Source organism: Rissa tridactyla, chromosome 2 (assembly GCF_028500815.1).
Source record: "Rissa tridactyla isolate bRisTri1 chromosome 2, bRisTri1.patW.cur.20221130, whole genome shotgun sequence".
Taxonomy (NCBI): Eukaryota; Metazoa; Chordata; class Aves; order Charadriiformes; family Laridae; genus Rissa; species Rissa tridactyla.
The window spans coordinates 57,697,083-57,718,426 of NC_071467.1; the positions used below are offsets into that span (position 1 = coordinate 57,697,083).

General features: G+C 39.2%; 1 protein-coding gene across 2 annotated transcripts in view; it reads left to right on the forward strand.

Annotated features, from left to right (window-relative positions):
- GNAL (G protein subunit alpha L) overlaps window positions 1–21,344 on the forward strand; it is a 204,679-nt gene that overhangs the window by 131,373 nt on the left and 51,962 nt on the right. For both annotated transcript variants that reach the window (XM_054191801.1, XM_054191802.1), the window contains exon 5: window positions 8,940–9,037. In XM_054191801.1, the coding sequence (XP_054047776.1) occupies window positions 8,940–9,037 (98 nt within the window). The remainder of the gene's footprint in view (window positions 1–8,939; window positions 9,038–21,344) is intronic.

A 21,344-nucleotide genomic window follows, 5' to 3' on the forward strand; every position in this document is an offset into this window, starting at 1 on the left:
CTTTCAGGCCTTTTTTTAGTGTTTGACACATATGAGTTTGAAAAATGTATTAATATATTTCTCAGACTTTGTAGATGAGTTCTGTAGTCCACAAAAGTGAACTTGTTGATTTCTATAAAATAAGATGGCAGATGGAACATGTTTTTAGCAGGCAGAAATAGAACTGCTAAAGCAATCAGGCTGATACCTTAACTGTACGCACTTCTTGGAAATGTAGTGTAGAGTAAGAGCTTAAAAGTAAGTCACAAAAATAGTTCAAGAAAGGGACGTAGAATGTACTGTGCTGGTTGCACTCCTGGTTTTTGAATGCTGTCAACGAGCTGCGCAATTCATGCATTCTGTCTAGATGCGGTGGCATGTGGTAGCTTTGTGAAAATGGTGCTTTTATACCTTTATAAATGCTGTTTGTTTCCCCCGCTTCTTTCCTTACGCTTCCAAGTTGGATAAGATTCTCCTAGGAGTTAATAAACTAATTTTGTTTTCTTGGAACATAAGATGCCCCAACACAAGTCTGTTCTGTGAAGGTGGTATTTACCATCCTCCCATCTTCGGTTCTAATGAACTGAGGTTACGCTTGGTGCAGGCTGATCGTGCTTCAAGGCTGTTGCCTCCAGCCTAAAAAAAGGCAAAACACGTCCAATGAACAGGGAGAGAAGGTAGTTCTGGATGTATTATTCTGTAACTCTCTTTGATAGATCCAAAGTTAGGTTTCGGAGGAGGGTTAGAGGCCAAACTGCTGCTTTGCCTATCAGAATGAGTCACTAGGTAGCAAAGTAATTGCATTGATTATTGCACACCCACAAATTACAACAGAAAATACCTTGCAGGGGGTGGAGGTTGTACTTTTCCTAAAGGTTTCTGTATAATTAATCTACCATAAGTGCTGGTGCTTTAGAAACATGTGAACCCAACTGTTAAGCATGATCCTTGCGTGCCAGTTGACCACTTCTACATGGTTTCAGTGTTTCTCGTGCAATTGCTTGGGTGCTAATGAAGGTTTTGATGCCACTGCTGTTGGAAAAATTCAAGTCATGGATTCTGCTTTTGTTTTTAAATTGTAACTCTGTTTGCCTGTCTTTGTTGTGGGCATTAGGAGTTTGAGCAGCTGCATTTTGTATACCTACAGCAAAACAGCTCCCTTGTTAGGCAGAACATTTCATAAAGGATTAAGTGGAGCTGGCTGAGCCATAGGGGACACTTCTGTCTCATAAACAAGAGGCTGATTATCAAGAGACTGTGCTTGTTTGTGGAAGAGGTAACTGAAGCAGGCTTCCTTCTCTCTTGGGTGTCTTACCTGGTACTTTACCCCATAATTTCTGCATTAAGTCCATTTAAAAATTTTTGTTTCCACAGTTTACAGTTGCATTCAGTAGATGTTTGCGGGTGAAGAGTATCTTTAATAGAAAATGAGTTGCTACACTTGGCACAAGCAAACCTGGAATAATTGGAGGCGCTGGGGCAAACTGTCGCTCGCTGTCTGTTCTGGGTTTCTGGTAACATCAGTTTACAACCACTTCAGTTAAACACTAGGTTAAGATTCAAGTTTCAAGTCAGGCTCTCAAAATTAAGATTGCCTATGCAACAGCTCTTTTTTAGTTTTCTTTTTTTTCCCCCCCCTATAAGGCCCTGAGTCTTGGATTGCAGAGAAAAGCCTAGGCAATGGAAAATAAATGCTATACAAAAAAATTGCAATAAAAGGTTGTTTGTTTGACGTAAATTCATCTCCCTACTGCCTACCTGAATTGTTGTGTAGTGCAAAGTACCTTTTTTTTATTCTCATCATTCACCCTGAAGCCCCAGGTATTATTCCCTCAAGTTTATTCATTCAGCAAATTTGCATTATCACTTTTATTTTATGTTATTTATAGTATTACTATACATTCTTAAAACAAAAAGCAGATGATTTATTCCTAACTACGTGCTAAAAATCTTAGCTGTTGGATTATATTCTGTTCAGCTGCTATGTATATCTTATAGAAAGATAATAATATGTGATTTAAAGGCTTTGACAGATTAAGAAACTACTGTGTATAGCAGTACCATCCTATCTGGAGATTCAGAGATGCTTATATGGGGTGAGCATGATGGTAGACTGTTGAAATACCCAGTGTACTGGGATGGGTCAGTAGCTTCCACAGGGAAAAGCAATTTTCTTTCTTTGACCAGATTTGTAACTCTCTAATGATTGTATTGGTCATTATGTGTAGAAACGCAGAGATTTTTGTCTATTGCTTTTTCCCCCTTCATTCTCAGCAGTTGTGGTGTAGAGAAAGTTAAATTTAAAGCAGAATCCAGTCACAACAGCAATGTTGGGAACATTTGTCTCCAATTACATATGCACAAGTCTTGAATTAACAAGAAAGCGAATATCAAGAGAAAAACAGAACCTAATGGATACAGGAGTGGAACTCGCAAATTTAAGGTGCCCTAATCTGAGTATCTGAGAACTGTTTGCAGTGAGTAGAGACTGTAGAGGCTTGCAAGACAGTCCTGGAGCCACAAAAGTAGCTTTTGCTTTATCCAGTTAAATTCCAGGTTTTCCTTGGCTGAAATATATACTTTTTAAAATTGCCATTCTTCTGTTACTTTACATGGCTTATACTACAAAACCCAACAGAATACCAATACGCTACTCGGATTTATGGCATCTGTTGCAGACGGTGCAGCAGCAACACAACTCCCCCCACCACCCCCCAAGACACTCTCAGTGGCCACCAGGCTTTCTGGAGCATAAACGGGGAGCTCGGCAGGGCTTCCCTTTGCCCGGGATGCTGTCCCTCTGGTCATCCCCCAGGCACTGCATGGAAAAGGGCTTCCTCACAGCTCTCCGGGAAGTGGAGAAAGTGCTAGATTTGAGTCCTTCCCCATAGTCATCTCTCCCAGACCATGTTGCTGCCCATCCTCCCCCAGAACAGCCCAGCATCCCGCTGTTTGCTGTCGCTGCTGCGCTCAGCAGCTTGGGCTGCAGGCGGACGGATCCCGTTCAGTTTTGACCTCAGATGTGGTACACAGAAAAGGATCTTGCTTGAAAGGATATTGTTTGGATTGCAGAGTCAAACATGTCAGGCGATAGGACAAGAGGAAACAGCCTCAAGTTGCGCCAGGGGAGGTTTAGACTGGATATTAGAAAACATTTCTACACTGAAAAGGCTATTAAGCATTGGAACAGGCTGCCCAGGGAAGGAGTGGAGGCACCATCCCTGGAGGTATTTGAAAAACGGGTAGACATAATGCTTAGATATATGGTTTAGTGATGGTTTTTGTCAGTGTTAGGTTGATGTTTGGACTAGATGATCTGAAAAGTCCCTTCCAGCCAATTCTGTGATTCTATGATTCTATGTCACAATTAGGAAACCCTGAAGGTCCTTTGCCTACACAGCCTTAATTTGACTCGACTGGGTGTCATCCTTATGGTATTATGGTGTTACCCGTCAGTTGTCACTCTTCTATTCCACAAAACTTTTCCGTAGTTGAGTGGACGGGAGACTGGCACTATGAACCCCCTGTGCATGGGGAGGTACAAGGCGGGTACACCCCGCTCGGTAGGGAGGCACCTACCTCCCTTCCCACATGAATTCTGTGGATCATCTTGTGCCGCAGTCATTTTTGGGAGGTGGTAGGGTGGGAATTTTTAATGCATTGTGTGATTTACTTTTTTGCTCGGTTAAGTACATGAGAGAAGAAGTAGTAACTGAAATTCAGAATAGAAGTGACGACTTCATTTCACACCTCCAGTGGCAGAACTATGAAAATGTGTAACGTTTGCCACTTCTTTAAATGGTTGTCAGGCTAATCACACAGGTTTAATCTGTGGTTTAGATGAGAAATTGTCTTGTAGTCCTGAAGTTTAGGAGAGTGAGAGCGTGAACTTTGGCTTGAGGGAGATCGATCTTACTTCACATTGATCTAAGCAGCTGTTTCTAGGTTTACAATATATTAACAGAAGAAATATGCAGAATAGAAAAATACAGTGGAGTCTTCCACATCCCAATTTCTGGGAGACTGAAAGGTGACATCAGGATAGCTATTAACTGTATGCTTCATCTTGGAAGGAAGACAGAATGGAATCTTAATAGAATAAAAATTGTATTCCTGACCTAATGTGAACTTTTGTGGTTTGTAAAGCAATTAGATGAAAAGTTCTGTTTCCAAAATACATAAGGATTTGTTATTGAAGATATGTCATTGTTTAATCATCACTAATATTTATTCCTAATTTAGGCAGCTGAAAAGTGAAACAAGTCCATTTTTTATCTACTCGAAAATTTTTTGTAGGAGTTATAAGGGGGAGGAGGTTTCTAAGGTAACCTACCAATAAATAAGTTTCTTCCCAAAATAAGGAAAATTAAAGTTCAAGAACATGCTGTAACTTCTAGTAGAACAAAGTTGAAAAACAGTGCTTTGAGACTTTGCTGTAGTGCATCTGCATTTGTTATCTGTATTGGTTTCTCTGAATGTTTTGTGTAGGAATATGTTCCCTCCTCTTTTTTTCAACCAAAAATTGTTACCTTGGAATAGGTGAGTAAAAATATTTCTACAAGACCTTTTTAAAATGTATTAAAAATACAACACTGTTTACAACAGTGATACCAGCTCAGGATGTTTCTACGTTTATGTACATCTTAACTTATGTTGTGCTTAAAAAAAAAGGAATCATAACCTGCTCATGTCACTTCATGATTTTTAGATGATGTGGGAATATTTATGTATAGCAAAAACTATCTGCTAGTGAAAAGGAAGCTCGGGAATGCGGGGCAGAGTTCTTTGGATTGTCTCAGGAAGAGTGGAAAATTTCCAGATAATTTTATGTTAGTAAATATTTCAGATGTTGTGTGCCACATCTTCATTTAGATCACATCAAAATTTTGGTAGGGTATGGTTTAATGATCGCTATAAATTCTTAGGTAGCTCATGTGAATTAATGTGTGTGAAGTAAAAAGTACTTGTAATTCATGAGACCTGAGGCATTATCATTTACTTCTCTAATGCTCTAATAAAAATGCTCCATCAAAAATATATTAATGGTTTTATTTTATACGTATATTAATAGGTGCAAATATTTGTATGCCTCTGTTCCTAAGGAAGAGTTTGGATGAAACAGTTCTGTTTGGTTTGGTGTTCATAGCCATGTCATGATGTGGGTGTTTTTCTGCTTTCAGGCATAGTACATAATTCCTGGTTCACTTCAGTATACTAAATATTTTTAGTAGATTTCAGTGACTTTGATCCGATAGAGGTCAGCTGCATGTGCTTGCAGACCAAGTGCATCAGATGCTCCTAGTGATTTTCTGTGTCCCTGTTTTCTCCTGTCCCAGTTGCGGTTTCTTAAAGAACCTGGCTCGTGACTTTTAAGAACTTCTGAATAGCCACTTCCCAGAAGTCAGACCCTTAAGAAGATCTTAATTTGGCTGTAGAATCGTAAAATGGTTTGAGTCGGAAGAGGCCTTAAAAAAGATTGTCTAGTTCCAACCCCCCTGCCATGGGCAGGGACACCTCCCACTAGACCAGGCTGCTCAAAGCCCCATCCAGCCTGGCCCTGAACACTTCCAGGGATGGGGCATCCACAGCTTCCCTGGGCAACCTGTTCCAGTGCCTCACCACCCTCAGAGTGAAGAATTTCTTCCTAATATCTAATCTAAATCTCCCCTCTTCCAGTTTGAAGCCAGTACCCCTCATCCTATCACTACATGCCCTTGTAAGAAGTCCCTCTCCAGCTTTCTTATAGGTGCCTTTCAGATACTGGAAGGCTGCTATAAGGTCTCCCCGGAGCCTTCTCTTCTCCAGGCTGAACAATCCCAACTCTCTTGGCTTGTCTTCGTTGGAGAAGTGTTCCATCCCTTTGATCATTTTTGTGGCCCTTCTCTGTACCTGCTCCAACAGGACCGTGTCCTTATGTTGGGGGCCTCAGAGCTGGACACAGTATTCCAGGTGAGGGTCTCAGAATGTAAGCTACTAAGGTCACAACTTACTCTTAAAACCTTATTTGTGTTGTACTGGTCTACAGTAATGTTTTATATGTAGTTCCCCACTCCTCAGAAACATTAACCGAGAAGTTTTAGCCCATCTTCCTGTATAATTTATTAATTATTCTGTGATTCTATATGACCATGGTGGGAGGAGAAGGTGAGAAGCATTGGGGTCTATAGGAATGAGTCATGGGGATTGGGCATCGGGGAGCAGTTGCTGGAAGGCTGGTTGGGCAAAGGGGGCTTGGTTGCAGGTATTGAAGCTAACGTGGTACCTGCTCTCTGGATGTTGTCCTGCGATGGAGAGTAGGTTTGGATCCAGACGTGTTTGACGTGTGTGAGCAGGATCCTCCCATGTGCTTGACTGCGTGCAATGGTAGCCTTCATCAGTGGAGGGGAAAAAATACTGAAGAACTTAGAGCAGACAAGAAAGGGGTTAAAAACAAGTGTGAAAAGTTGGATCATGGTACTTGGTGTCTTGAAGTGAAGCAGGATTTTTCTGGAAAGCTTTAGTCACCTGGGAAAGAAGGATCGGGTAGCTGTGTGGGAGGCAATTTGCAGGCAAGTGTACTCCTCTGCAGTAGATCGGTACATTTTAATGAGGAAAGTATATTTGCTCCATTTTATAGGATTTGCTTTGGACTAGAAGTCTGGAAGTCGTTTTAAATAGACTGCTTTGAGATATAATGGTCAGGTGGAAATATTTGAAGCGTATAATATGGAAACCCTGTATTTATAACATATTTGTAGGGTCTCAGAAGCTGAGCTGAAAAGACTGCCTCTTTTCCAGAAGAGATTTTTAAGAGTAAATAAAGCTTATACAGAGGATGTAAAAACAGAAGTGAAGTTAGAAACTGCTGTAGCTGTGTGATTTTTTATTTTTATTTACTTATTTATTTACATCTGCATCCGTCTCTCAATCTATCCCACTGCTCAGGAAAGGAAGCTTTCACGCTGGCATCCTTCTCCTCTTCCCATCCGCCTCCCGTAGACTGTGTGGGGCTCAATGGGGCCATTTATTAGTTGTAGGTTCCCCTCAGAGATAATTTTCCAGGCGGGTGGGAATTCCCGCCAGCCGATGGCAAGGAGGGAAGGGAGGGCACACCGTGCTCGGCCCCCACACCTGCAGCAGCGAGCATCTGCGGGAGGGAGAGCTGAGGTTGTACACTGCTGGACATGCACCTCTACAGGGGGGGTGGGAGAGACGGGTCCTTTTGCCTTGGGACTCTGACACTGATCCAGAGCTCACTCTTTCCCTTGAGAAGGCAATGCCTTTCTCTGGACAAAGATGCCAGTGAGTGAGATGCATTCAGCTGATGCCCTAAATATCAATCAAGCATGAGTTTGAGGAATGTTCCATGTTTTCTGGTATTTATCATTTTGACTTTTCCAGTTCTTTGTTATTTGTGTCCGCTTTCTCCTTCTACTTATTTAGTTCGGTATCTTGTCCTTTCTTGAGCTTGTTTTTGCTTTCCTTCTGCTGTAGGAACAGCGAGTTTATAATAGCTGTAGCGTAACTTCAAAAGGTGGATCTGCAGTGTTTTAAACAATCATTACATAAGTCGTTAAAATAACAAAGACAAAATAAACATGTCCTCATGACAGTGAAGAAATAAATTCCAAGGGCAGTATAAGCATCTGCCAATCTCTGGTGTTGCTTCCTCTCCCAAGACTTTCTGCAAAGGTTTTTCACGCCTGCTTTAACATCTCCTTTTCTCTAAACTTTTGAAAACTTCTTAACGAGTGCATTTTTTTTTCTCTCTCTCTCTACTTTGTGCACAATATAGTTGAAGGAAAAAAGCGTTTCTGGGGTTACTCAGACCTCAGTAGCCACGTTCAAAGCTCAACTAAATAATTTTCGGTACTAGTTTGTTCTGAAAAACTTGTGTTTTGCCTCTCCCTGAAAATGTTGCCAGCGGGTCACAGGCAGTTGCTGGGGCACAGTGTCACCTTCTGGGGCACCTCAGAGGGGCGGCCTGCAAGGCTGGGAAACCCACACACAGTAAAAGTGAATTTACAGTGCTGCCAAGATCTTTTGCTACAAACTCTGTCTTTTGCGAGAAGTTTTTAATCCTGAAAAGGTGTGGGGAGGGACTGGCAACCAATCTGAGGAAGTTTCAGAACTCAGATATTTACACCACATTTAAACAGGGTTATGAAGCGAATAGTGGTATTACACCTGTTTTACACAGAGCCAAAGTGAAGTCTGGAAAAGCAATTTGTTAGGTTTCGCAAATTTATGACTGACTCTGATGATTTAGTAGCCATGTTGAGGTGTTAAGGGATTAAAAACAACTTCCGTTTTATCCAACGGAGCTATGGCTTCACCGTCACCAAGGACAGCTTTGATTCCTCTTTCAAATAATTCTGAAATAAGCGTGCCAGCAGATATTTCTGGATTGGGATGCTTGGGATAGCAGCTAGGAAAAGCATGTTGTGCCAGGCGGCTGCTTGGAGGAAGCGGTGTTGAGCAAAAACTCTGAAAGCCTTGCAATCAAATCATTATGTTGCATGAGAAAATAACCAAGCAGCGGAAAGTTGTGTTTTTCAGGAAAAATTGCACAATCTTTTTAAAGTTACAGACTGGTTCTTACTCTGGGAAGCTAATGTTTATAAGCTGAGCAGCTTTTTGCATCACTTTTATACCTTTTCCATGACAGAAGCATAAATTCAGTTAAAAATTAAGTTTGCATGCTTCTGGGTAACATTAGTATTTACAGTAAATTTTATGTATGGACATGTATGAATTTTGATGACAGTCTTGATTACATATCATGTACTGGAAACTGTCAGCAGCCATCTGTTCAGTATATTTTACTGCAATTTTGCTAATAAATGTTTTTTGCTTTTCTTCTCTAAAGGTAATCTGTGATTCTGCAAAAGTGTAAAGCATGAAGGTTGGAGGGAGGGAGCAACACATACAGACTGGGGACTGAAAAGATTGAGGAATGTTCTCTTATTTCCAATTTTCAGGAATTCTTTGAACATGCAAAAAAGCTCTGGGATGATGAAGGTGTAAAGGCATGCTTCGAGAGGTCAAACGAATATCAACTGATTGACTGTGCACAGTAGTAAGTATTTGTTTTTATGCAATTAATAGCCAAGAATGTAATCATTTATAACAAGTTAGAAAATATATTTTTATTAGCAAGATCTGGGAGTTTTGTAATGCAGCAATTAGCATTTTCATTCTCTGTATAGGCTGAGCATGTACAGGAAAAGTAATGGATGGTTTTATCATAGTTTGCCACTAGTATACAACTAAATATTTAACAGCTAATGAAGACTGGTGTGAAAAAAATCAAATTAAATAATTTTAAATATCTTTATTCCATTTGAAATAGATTTACATAAAATCATTTCAATTGAAACTGTTAAGTTTAAAAAATGTAGAGCCAATCTAAGGAAAATGCATTCTTTCAATTCTGAGGCCCAGACAGTGCTGAAATTGCTCTGTGTTTTCACATTCCATTAACACTTCGGAGATTCTTACCCAAGCAGTTGCATACCTGCTTTACTAATATATTTTCTGGGGGAAAAACGATAAGCAGTACTGACTTAAAGATAGTAGTACATTTGGTATTCTCCTTCATATACATCAAGTGAAGCGGTACGTGTGTGCCTAACAGTCATAATCCTTAAATGGGTTCATCTGATTTGAAATGTTCTAAAAAGAGATGTGTAGTAGATTGTGAAGGTGCGAATCTTAAATATGTAGCACATTGATGAAAACAGATTAATCAGGAAATAGTACATTAACATGCCAGGGCTACAAAACTCAGCTGTCCTCGGTAATAACCCATCTCTGAATTAGACTTTGACCAAAAATATACATTTCATGTGAACTGCTGTTGCAAAAATGTATACTCTTGCAGTTGCTATGTGATTTCGGGTTTTCAGAGAACACACTCTAGTGTGTTACGATTTGTCTAATTGGCGGTATGGTCAGCAGCAACGCCACAAGCCTGTTGTAGCGCTCAGTGTTTTGTTTTTCTGTCCTCTCTGCTCTTGGTGCCGAGGCTAAAGCAGAGGAAATGGGCCATGTTGCTAAAGGACTTGTCACACTTCTACCACAATGGGGAATTTCAGTGCTGTGGGTCATAGTTTTTTTCCCTTTTTCCAGATTATTTCTGGGAAAGAGAAGGATCCAGTAATGATTCATCAGCACATGGAAGCGAGGGAAAATTACATATGTGTAGGAAGGAACTCATTTGACCTCAGGGGACTGAATTTACCAAAACTTGTGCATGTACTCACAGTCCAGTTTGGCTAGAAATTAAAGCAGTGGTTGTACACAAAAAAAATAGAATGTCATCCTAAATTGTCGTCAGTGGATTTCTCCTCTGCCCTCACCCACCACCATCGCCATGGTACAGGTCTGAGCTATGCTTGCTGGAAAGTCCAGACTGGCTGGTTTTGATAACTCTTAGTACACTCAAACAAGACATCAGACCAAGAAAATAGAATTAAAATAAATGAACGTAAGACTTACGTTACTGATCAGTAAAGGTCAATGTGTCTCCCAGTCCTGCTTTGCAAAACGTTGCTGAAAGAACCAGGCAAAAAAAAGGAAGACACTGAATTATAGTGTTAATGGTACTGTGCTTTCCCTTAAAAAAATGATGCCTATTTACAGGCTTTGACAAAGAGAAAAGTGTTAAGTAAGTCTTGTGTTATGTCCAAACCCAAAATACAAATGGGGGAAAAAATGGATCTAGAATGAAGTCCACTGTCATGAAACATAAAACTAAATCCTACTACGTTTTTTCCTAAAAGCTTAAAGGAAATTATTGGGGTTTTTCCTATGTATCTTTTCTCCATGTCTAACTGGCTTACTTTTTCTTTATTCTGAGATTATTTATTATAGTAGTAAATATAACACTTGCATAATTCTTCACCTTCAAGAGACTTTATGAAATAGTATTTGATACCTAAATATCCCTTCAGTGTATCTGTGTTCTGCATTTCATGATCTACCTGAAAATGCAACAGCTAAGCGACCTATCCATGTGTACAAGCCTTCAGTCTTACAGCAGAGACTTGAAACTCAGGAGTAGCCAGGTCATTTTTCTCACAGGTATTGATGATTTAAAATGGGGAAGTGCAATCTTGACAGAAAGAAGATACAAAAAATACACCCAAGTTTTATCTGCCCCTCCATCATTCCTTGTAAATTAAAATGGTACCAACAGAGTCAATGAAAAGTTGCTGCGTCTTTGCTGCAGACATGTATTTACGTATTGCACAACAGTAGTTCCTTTAGCCAGAAGAACATTTCCGTGCTTGCGTTGGATGGACCTTATTCAGAGTGGTGGGGTCATGTCCACCTTGAAACTGAAAGAGTGTGTGAGACTAGGTTGGAAATACAATTCTGATATGCACATACGTTTTCTTATGTGCACTTAGAAAATACGACCTGTGTGAGGGTGCTGTCTTTCCGGCTCAGCAGGAGCGGACGGCATTTCTCTCAGGACCTGTCCATGGTCATCTTTAATTGGTAAAGGAAAAAAGGGAAGGAGTGTAATTCTGATACACATGCTCACTGTGGGATTTTTGAAACATCTGCAGTGTTTTCATTACACTGGCTTTGGGAGAAAGAATCCCACACCATCAGCTAAATCCTAATCTTTTACTTGATAGTGATGGAAGAACATTTATCGGTAGGTCACCACTAATTTCTCTGCTTAAAAAAAAAAACAACAACAACAACAAAGCAAAACCAAAAAAATCCTAACATGTGTTAAGAATATCATTGAATTACAAGTTGTGCGGTAGACTTAAAATACTGAAAAATATTACTAGCAAATTATAAAGTCAGCTGCCCAACTTGATGACTGTTAAGTGAGTTACAAATACAGTGTGTTTTGGAATGGTTTAATTTGGCTACAGTACAGAGATTCTGTATTTTTAAAACTTAACCTAATTTTTTTATTACTGCGGGAGAAATATTTTTCTGGAAACAGAGGTAGTAGAAAGACACAAAAGCAAATGTTTTATTTACATTAGGCCTGGAAGTTGCTTTTCCCTGGTCTTTAATGCCCTTTGAAATTACCAGGGTACTGTTCCTTCATGGAAATGAGGATGAGGGCCTGCTTGTCAGACCATTTTAATATTCTTACATTACACTCCATGTATCTGCACTTCTTCTAAGTGTCATGTTCATACATCATGTGATACTTATAACAAATACCAATCCGTGACCAAGCTGGAGGTCAGACCTTGTGGTCTGACAGTGGTAAATGTATCATAAGCAAAGATCTGAATTGTTCGTTATCACTAACTATAAAGATATTTATATAACTCTTGGAGGGGGAAGTATTGCATGGCCATCAACCATATTTTTTCCTTAATGACCTTCATATATTTCTTCGAGATTTCAAGTTCAATTTTAAGTTTAACTAAAAAAAATATATATATTTAATTTTAAAAGTTGATTTTATTTAGTTGCGTCCCCATTTGACTTATCTAGATTTCAGCAGGTTGGTTTTGTTCATGATGGTAAATCTTACACCTTAGTTTAGTTAATTGTAATGTATTTTGAACTACTGTGATTATGTCAATGTTCACATACTTTATATTCAGCAAATTCTAGGTCTATAAGGGACTTTCAGATTGTGAATTAGTGCTGTCTTGGCATTAAACTGTCTAGTATATAAATAATAGACCAAATTTCTTGTAATTCTGGGATAGTTTTCTAAAAGCTAAATAGTTTCCTATAAGATGAATGCAGCTCCATTTTTCATATTTCAGTTTCTTCATACTACATATTGAATGCCCAAATTTTATTGTACCCATGGAAGGGAACTGCAAAGGAAACTTCCTTGAATGTAGAACAGATCAAAACAAATACAGGTCCAGGTATGATGGCCTTAGTTTAAAAAAGATACAGAAAAAGAGTTGATGAGTTGATTATGAGTTGATTATGTGTCTTTATAAACTTCATAAATTTAAGTAAATGAATATATTTGGCAATGGAGAGGTATAAAATTTCCTTTTAACTAATAGCATACCATGAGGTAGAGTTATAGGTTGTAACCACCTGTTAGGTGTTATACGTGTGAGTGGGTTGACCTCACCCTAATGCTGGTGAAATGGCTTCTGTATTGTAAGCCAAATTTCTTCGCTGCAAACCATGTGCTAATTGGCGGCTGCACCAGCCATCCTAGAAAAGCCACTGGAGTTACTTCTTGTGTGGAGATCTAACACGTGTGCCCACAGACAGCAGTGAAGTTGAAGACCTTGGCAGAACATCAGTTGTAAATGGGGGATATCAGGCACCCTCAGTATGGTGACATCCATCCGTTGTTTTGGTGAAATAAGAGTTGAGTTACCTTAGTTTTGGTTAGTCACGTGTCAGTTATTCAGTTGACTGGGTAAAATTAGTTGATAGGGGATACTTACAGTCCTTAGACGCTGTCAGGGAAAAGGTGATAATTATAGAGAGAAGAGTAGACAAGCAGAACTAGGCACTTTTGAAAAGGGACAAAAAAAAAACCAAGAACATCCAAAGCACCGTTGTTAGGAAAAAAAAAAAATACTGTCAGATTTATTGGAAGGTTCCAGAGTTGAATTTTGTCCCATTGCATTCACACAAAATAGCAGTGTATGCATTCATGGGTGGCCCTAGCTTGGAAGCGTTGTACTTCAGCTCACTGAGTTCCTCACTGTAGGAAGTAAACCAAAGGTTTAAGGGAACCCTGCCCTCAGCCAATGGTTCATCCCAGTTTGTCTGTCAGTCTTCTTTCCCTGATAAAATATGTCACTTCTGATAGACTTAAGTGTGAAGGCCTGAATTGGTCTCTGTGCAAACATTTGGGCTAATAAAACTTGATTATGCAAGTTCTCAGGAAAGCAAACACAGGGGATGTGAGCTTGGCCAAAGAAAATTGATTTTATACTTGAGCTAATATACATGGGAAAGACACACCTCGAGTGCTTTTTCTTTGCAGTTACTCTATCTTCGAGAAGGGTTTCAGCCAACTTCTGAGGCATCTATCCTGGTATTAGGTGGAGTAATAAAAAAAAAGTTCTTTGTGGTGTTGTCCACAGATTCAACTCCTGATGTGAGAAAACAGATAATTTTTTTTCTTGACAGGAGCACTTTTTGAAACCAAGCAAATTTCTAACTTATCTTGTGCTTTCCTAGACATAAGATTTAATTACTAGCATGGGCATAGTCATCCCTAAATTCCCTCGTATGGGCTGAGGTCAGAAAACCTACCTCGGCATTATCTGCTTCTTTTGTCCAGTGTGAGACTTTGGTTCGGTGTGTTGGTATGTACGCAGGCTACACGCATGACTGTAAATAAATATGAGCATTAGTGCAATTTGTGTACTTTCACTTTGTGTGGCTTCAGGATTTGTTACTTAATACTGCTGCTTCTAGGGATTTTCCTAGAAGATTGGCTGTATCATACTCCAAATTGGATTCTGCTAAAGCTCTCACAGAGGCAGGTCACGCACAGGCTGCATTGACACAGTGGCAGCTAAGTCCGTCCTGCGGTGCCACCTCAACAGCAGTCAGTGAACCCAAGCCACCTGCAGCAATGCCTTTGTGCTCAGTATTAACCTTTTCAATGCCAAGGTCTTTATTGATTCCTAATTCTGTCTCATTTGAAAGTGCCATGTGCAGTAATAACTCCTGGTATCTCGATGGTATCAAGCAGGTTTTTTTATTCTGACAATGTATGAGGCTTCAGCTTTCGCAGCTTTGGTAGTGGAATAGCAGAATTGCTTTTTTTCCCCTCTTTATCGTTAAAGAGTAGGAAGGGGGTGCTTTCCATCATCTCAGCATTTTTGTGTGGTTTCTAATTCCACCATATGTAGCATTAAATCTAGGGATTATGCCCTGCTTTGTGTACTTGTTCATGGGCTCTCTCTTGGCATCCACTGTTCAGCTCCGTCTATTTGAAGAACATTGGAACATGAAGAAAAAGAATCTCTTGGGCACCCTTGAGATCCAAGTTGAAATTTTGCTGAAAAATTCTACAAACCACTTAATATTTTGCATAAATCTGTCACTGATAATTGGCCGTATCAATTAGTGACTCACTGTTGCAGCCCATCAGATATCTTTGATATATCCCATATTGTATGTCTTTGTCAAAGGAGATGCATGGAATTGGTGCCTTCAGTTGGATTTGTATGCTCTTGGCCTTGTCCCAGGTTTCTTCATAGTAACTGTTGTGTAGGGGTTATTCAGATAGTAAAGGTCACTGAAAGACACCTGAAAAACAGAGACCCTCCAAAGTTGGGTGCCTGGAGTCCCATAGCACCCCCATTCTCTGTCGCCGAAGGAAACGAGCAGTTTCTTCATCCTGTATGTTCTCCAGGAAGATGACCAGTAAGAGGCCAAACGAATCTCACCGGGTGTGCTTGCATATAGTGTGACGAAACTGCAACAGAGAATACAAACGCAGTTCCTGTTGAGTAAGAGACTTTTCTAGTTTATGCAGATGTATTATTATCTGTGAAATCATTAGTCCAGCAATCTATATGTAAACTGACAAGTAACAAAGATCAGTAATCAGAGTATCTGCACCACTTAGGGAAAAAATGTTAAGGAACTTTAAGTCTTTCATTTTGTCCCTGGAGGAGCAGTGTGGTATCTGCGTGTTGTGACATCATTTGAGACAAAATCCAAAACTATTTCCTTTAAATCTGCTGGCTTTGTCAAACCACCTGGGAGTGCTACAGCATATGACACACTCTGCGTTTGGAAAGATTTTGATGTCCCGTTGCTCCGAAAACACGCCGCCTGCCTGCTAACAGTCCCAGTGCCAGACTTGGTTCTTGTTAGGACCATTATGCCTGCGTAGAGAAAACAGAAACGGGAGAGGGAAGACATTCACGTGGCTTTGTGCAGACATCCGTCTTGGAGCGTGACATGTCCACCCTCAGGTTTGCAAAGCCCTATTGGTGCTTTCTCTGTTCACGGTGTACTTTGAAGACACCTTGGTATTTCTTTGTGCGTGCCCGAGAAAGTGAGGCGGCTCATTGAAAGGGAAGCAGGCCCATGAAATACAGCTGCTGAAATCACAGTTTTGTTGTGGAAAGGAAGGGAATGAGGAAGAGTGGGAAGGAGTGGGTCAAACAGTAGGGAGAAGGAAAGACATTGTCTTGCATACTGATCGAAGAATCATGGTCCAAACCTTTCTGAAATCCTTATACATGGCTGTAACATTCGTTTTCAAATGTTACGTAGTATGACCATGGCTTTGGATTCATGTTTGAAACATGCATTTTACTGTCAGACTGGAGCCAGAAGGTGTGAAACAACTCCGAACCCTCTTTCCATCTTCACTTTTTGTCTTTAATAAAATCTGTTTCATCATAATGGATGGTGAAATGTGGATGTATGTGTGATAAATTAAGGTAAACATGCTGATTATAAGCTAGAGAATATTATTTTTAAAAGCAGTGATTCTTTTTAAACTTGGTAACTGCTTATTAAATAGAAGAAAAATACATTTTACTTAGAAAAATGAGAAAAAGTATTAATTATAAACGTTTTGTTCCTCTTGTAACTAAATTTTTATGGTGGTATGGGAAAATAACATTATTTTCTTCCATCGAAAATTCTGTTCTGGTTCATATCTCAACTATGAGGATGACGTTTCTTCATTTTTCTTTTTAAGATCTACCATGCAGTATCACTTTTAAACTTTAAAAATTCATTACATAAGTTAGTTGATTAATTCATGAACAGGTTTTCTACACTTAACTAGATTTAAAGTATAAGCCTTAACCAATAAGTAAATTGTTATTTAATGATAGAAAAAAAAAGAGAGAGACATTATTATTACAAAGTAATTACTTTAGCCTTACTGATGAGTCTTCTAAACAGAAGTGTTTGCCAGATAGGACAAAAGTCATTCTGCAGTGTGTAATGCTTAAATTTTTCACTGTTTACTAACTCGTAGACCACACTCTTGAGAGGCAGAATTGTGGTTTCTTAAAATATGCACTGGGAATTCTCTGAAATAACGTTTTCATCTGATGCAGTGACTTTTTTTTTGTTTTTCCCTTTTTGCCCTCAGTTACGAAAAAAATCATTAGGCTTAACCAATTCTATCTTAATTTCGGTAATGAAAATGTGACCATGATGTTATAGTACTAGTAGTTAGAAGTACAAAAATATAGAAGAAGCAGCAGCTGTAGAAACCCCGAAAATGCCTTTTTATTTCCAGTTTGGAGGAAGCAGTGGTATGAAAATATCATTTGCAAATAGCCAGTATGGCATACGGGCAGGTACCCTCCTGTTCTAGCCGCTTCACTTCACAAATACTTTCCATACCTAGAGAAGACAATATTTCTCAATTAAAAACAAGAGAGAAGCTAGTTTTATAAACACAGTACCGTCTCTGTCTTTTAAAAATTAATACGACAAATATTTTTTCCTATTAACTGGTTACCGTTGGAGAAGCCTTTAAGCAGCCTTAACCTTTAAGCAACGCCTAACATAAAATTAAACTATACATTTTCCCACACTCTTGTGTGTGCACGACGGTCCATTTTCTGCAGTTTTTGAACAAACAGAAAAGTTGAAAATGTAAGGCAGAAAAACATAAAATATTCTTTAACCTCAATTTAAGGTAGTTATAAAGTCTAAAGACCAAGAAGAGTTATGACAAATGCATGAAAGTACACTGACTCTTTTTAATATGTTTTATTAAACATTTCTAGTTTCCTTTGAAAAATATAGTAAAGCTGACTTCATTCTGTTGAGGAAACATTTCTTTCCTCCCTAGTCAACAATATTTTTCAGTTTTTCCTGAACACCTGATGAATGGCTTTCTTAATTTTTTTCCTGACTGTTTGCACACACAGTGCAGTAGTAGGTGCAGAACTTGTTAGTCTAACACAGCAACTCAGCCCCATTTGGAAATATGACCCATTAAGTGAATTACAGGGTTGCAGATAGGTCCATCAGCTGAGCTTGTCTGCATTTCCTTTTCTGTGTTAGGATCCTGTATTTAATGTGGAGGTATGGTTTTCCGTATTCCTTCTGCAGAGGTAAACTGCAGACTTTTAGAGATTTATATGCATTTGCAATACACACTTCAAGCGCCAGAGCAAAAGCCTGCTAAAGAATCAAGACACTGAGCATCACCCTCAGTCTATATGCTCTTAAAGCATTAATATCCTTTAAAACAAAAAAAGAGCCTTCGGTTGCGTTTATTATTAAAGAGGAAAGGCTGTGTTTATGCTGTATTACAGCAGCGAGGGCAGAAGTGAACAGGTACTGGTACAGGGCTAAGTCAGTGAACTGGCACGGTGCGTCAGTGTGACTGGTGAAAATGGCCAGAATCTGGGATATTGAGCAGAGGGGGAAGGAAGGCTGCTCCATAGGGCGGGACTTCATGGGAGGCCATTTTGTTTGAATTTTGTGTATTACAAATAACATGAGGTCTTTTTAAAATACATGAATTTAATGAAGTTAAAAAGCAGGCCTTGAAAGTTGCCTTGAAGTTGGTGCCTATCTAGAGTACAGATAACTGCCAATAAAGAGAACCTTAAAAACTGTGTATTCCCTACCACCAAGTCAGAGAAAAACTAGGCATTGCTTTTAGAAATCGTGCTGATGCAGCTTAACTTCAGAAGTCCTTATTGTGTATCGTTGCTCAGCGTCAGCATCTCAAAACTTCTTCAAATGAAATAAAACTGCAGATGTTGGTTATCTTCAATCTGCATGCAGGATTTATGGGTAGATTTCAGAAGGAAGCTGTAGGTCATTCTGTCAGTTCTGGTGTTATTTATATGCTGTTCTTGCTTTAGGACTCTTCCAGTGTATGCGTGGGAGAAAGAGTAAACTATGACCAAAGCCAGCTTCGTTATATTGTAGGGAACGTTGAGAGTCGCTTATATTTACTCCACTTCTCCAGCCTATGTCGATTGATACAGAGTTTAGTTCAATCTGTTCGTTTACAATTCGTTGTCGAGTGTGTGCATGTTCTCAGTGGAAGATATTATTTGGTTAAAAAATAACATAAGCCTATTTATAAGCTTATCATTATGTAACACAAATGTATTTTAGATTTCTTCTGTGGGATTTTTTTTTACTATGCTCTAGAGAAAAGTGTGTTCCATAGTCTGTTGCCTTAAACCTAACCTACTGTGAAACACTTGTTTACATAACAAATTTAATGTAATACAACTGTATAATAACTATATTAGCTATAGGTTGGATACTTAAAAAAGAAAAAAGAGCACTGAAAATTTAATGGCAGGTTATGTGGGATACTGTCAAATTACTTGCACTTGGGGTTCGGGCTTTCCTTGAATGCCATGTGCATTCCTTCACTTAGAGATTGTCAGCTTTTATTTTCTCAAGTAGACAGTTTCACACCACAGGATAATGAAAGGCCAAGAGTCCTATTTCTTCCTTAAGGAACTACTCACTGGCCAGACTCTGCATACATGGGCTCCTCCGCGCTAATAGATGTACACAGCCTTGTTTGTGTTGGGATCTACAAGAAGCCAGGGTTTGGGTGGCAGTGTTTTCCTAAATTAATCCTGCATCAACAGATTTGAAAAAAGAAAGATGGTGGAATGCAGAAGTTAAGAAATAAGAAAATAAAATACGGTTTATGCTTTGTTGGGAAAATATAAAGGCTAAGCCTCTATGCTTGAAAAAGAAATTTTACACCTCAGACTAAACCAAAACAGAGTCGTGGTATTTGTCAGTTTGATTGTAATCCCGATTGTAAGGTAAGTCAGACTGGGAGACTAAGCAGTTTTTGGATGTCTCTTTACTTCTCGTAATTAAGTTAAAGCTAATTTTGTTCATTTTAATACAAGACAACAATGAGGCTGCCAGAATTTTTAAAAGGTTTATTTGACTTTAGAGAAACTTTTTCAGTTGTGTCTATTGTAAAAGTATTCTTTCTGATTTAATTAGAAATGTTTGTTATAATGGTGGGTTTTTACACAAAGTTTTATTTGAGCCTAAATTAAGCAGTGGAAAAGAAAATATGTATAAAATGTATCGGTAGGCTTCCTGTTTCATGGACACACCAAATAATTGTCCTCTGGAATAAAATTTGTGAAATTTCATTTGTTCTAGAATTGGTTCAAAAATCATTTACCACTCCCCTGACAATTCCTGTATTCGTAATCACAAAAGAGAGATGATCTTTAGCAGTTATACTTAACTAATGCAGGAAAAGGTGAATCTTTAAATTAGTTGTATGGGTTTTCTGAGACTAGTTTTCAGTTTTAGTTTCCTTTCGTGAACGTTGTTGGAGGTTGGGGCTGTATTTTTATTTTTCAGGTACTTTGTCACAGCAAGGGAATCGGGCTGAATATCCAAGTATTTAAGTAGCATTTAAGTACATTTTTCTGACCAAAGCCTGCTGATGCATTTCTTGACTCTCTGCCTTTGCCTCCTTGCCATTTTTTATCTCTGTAAAAGAAGGCTTCCATACCTTCCTTCTGGTTTAAAATAATGTGTTTGGAGTTGGGAAGATCTGCGTTCTGGACATTAGCATCCTGAAAGTCCGGTGGTACAGATTTTGGATAATTATTGCGTATTAAGTTTCTTTACAACCACATTGTGAAGTTTAGTGATCAGCATGGGTGTAATTTCTTGGCCTCCACTTATTTACTGGCACAACTAGAGAGCTACCAAGCTGGTGAGGGGTCTGGAGACCAGGTCATATGAGGAGAGGCTGAGGGAGCTGGGCATGCTTAGCTTGGAGAAGAGGAGGCTGAGGGGAGACCTCATTGCCCTCTACAACTACCTGGAAGGAGGCTGTAGAGAGGTAGGTGTTGGCCTCTTCTCCCAGGTGAATAACGACAGGACCAGAGGGAATGGTCTGAAGTTGCGGCAGGGGAGGTTTAGATTAGATATTAGGAAGAATTACTTTACTGAAAGAGTGGTCAGGCACTGGACCAGCCTGCCCAGGGAGGTGGTTGAGTCACCATCCCTAGAGGTTTTTAAGAAACATCTAGATGTGGCACTTCAGGGCATGCTCTAGTGGCAGAGATTGTAGGTTGTTTGCTTGGACTCGATGATCTCAAAGGTCCCTTCCAACCATGAAGATTCTATGCTTTGTTCTATAACTATGTCAGACCTGTATTGCCAACACTACTGTAGCAGTTATTAAAAAATTGTTAAAGAGCAGTAGAGTGTTAAAGAAAGAACACTATTGCCACTGTGGTTTACTCTGTTTAGGGAATGTAGAAGTAAGCTCTGCTGGTAAAGGAGCTTTACTATCCAGAATGACTTTTATCTTCATTGAGTTTGTTGGCCTATTACCTTACATTGTCAGGGTTTTAGAAACTCTTTTTCCTGCAAGTTTGCCATATACTTGATTTTCTCCATGAACATACTGGAGTCTGCTTTGAAAAGGTTTTGTCTACAGAGGCAGATGCCAA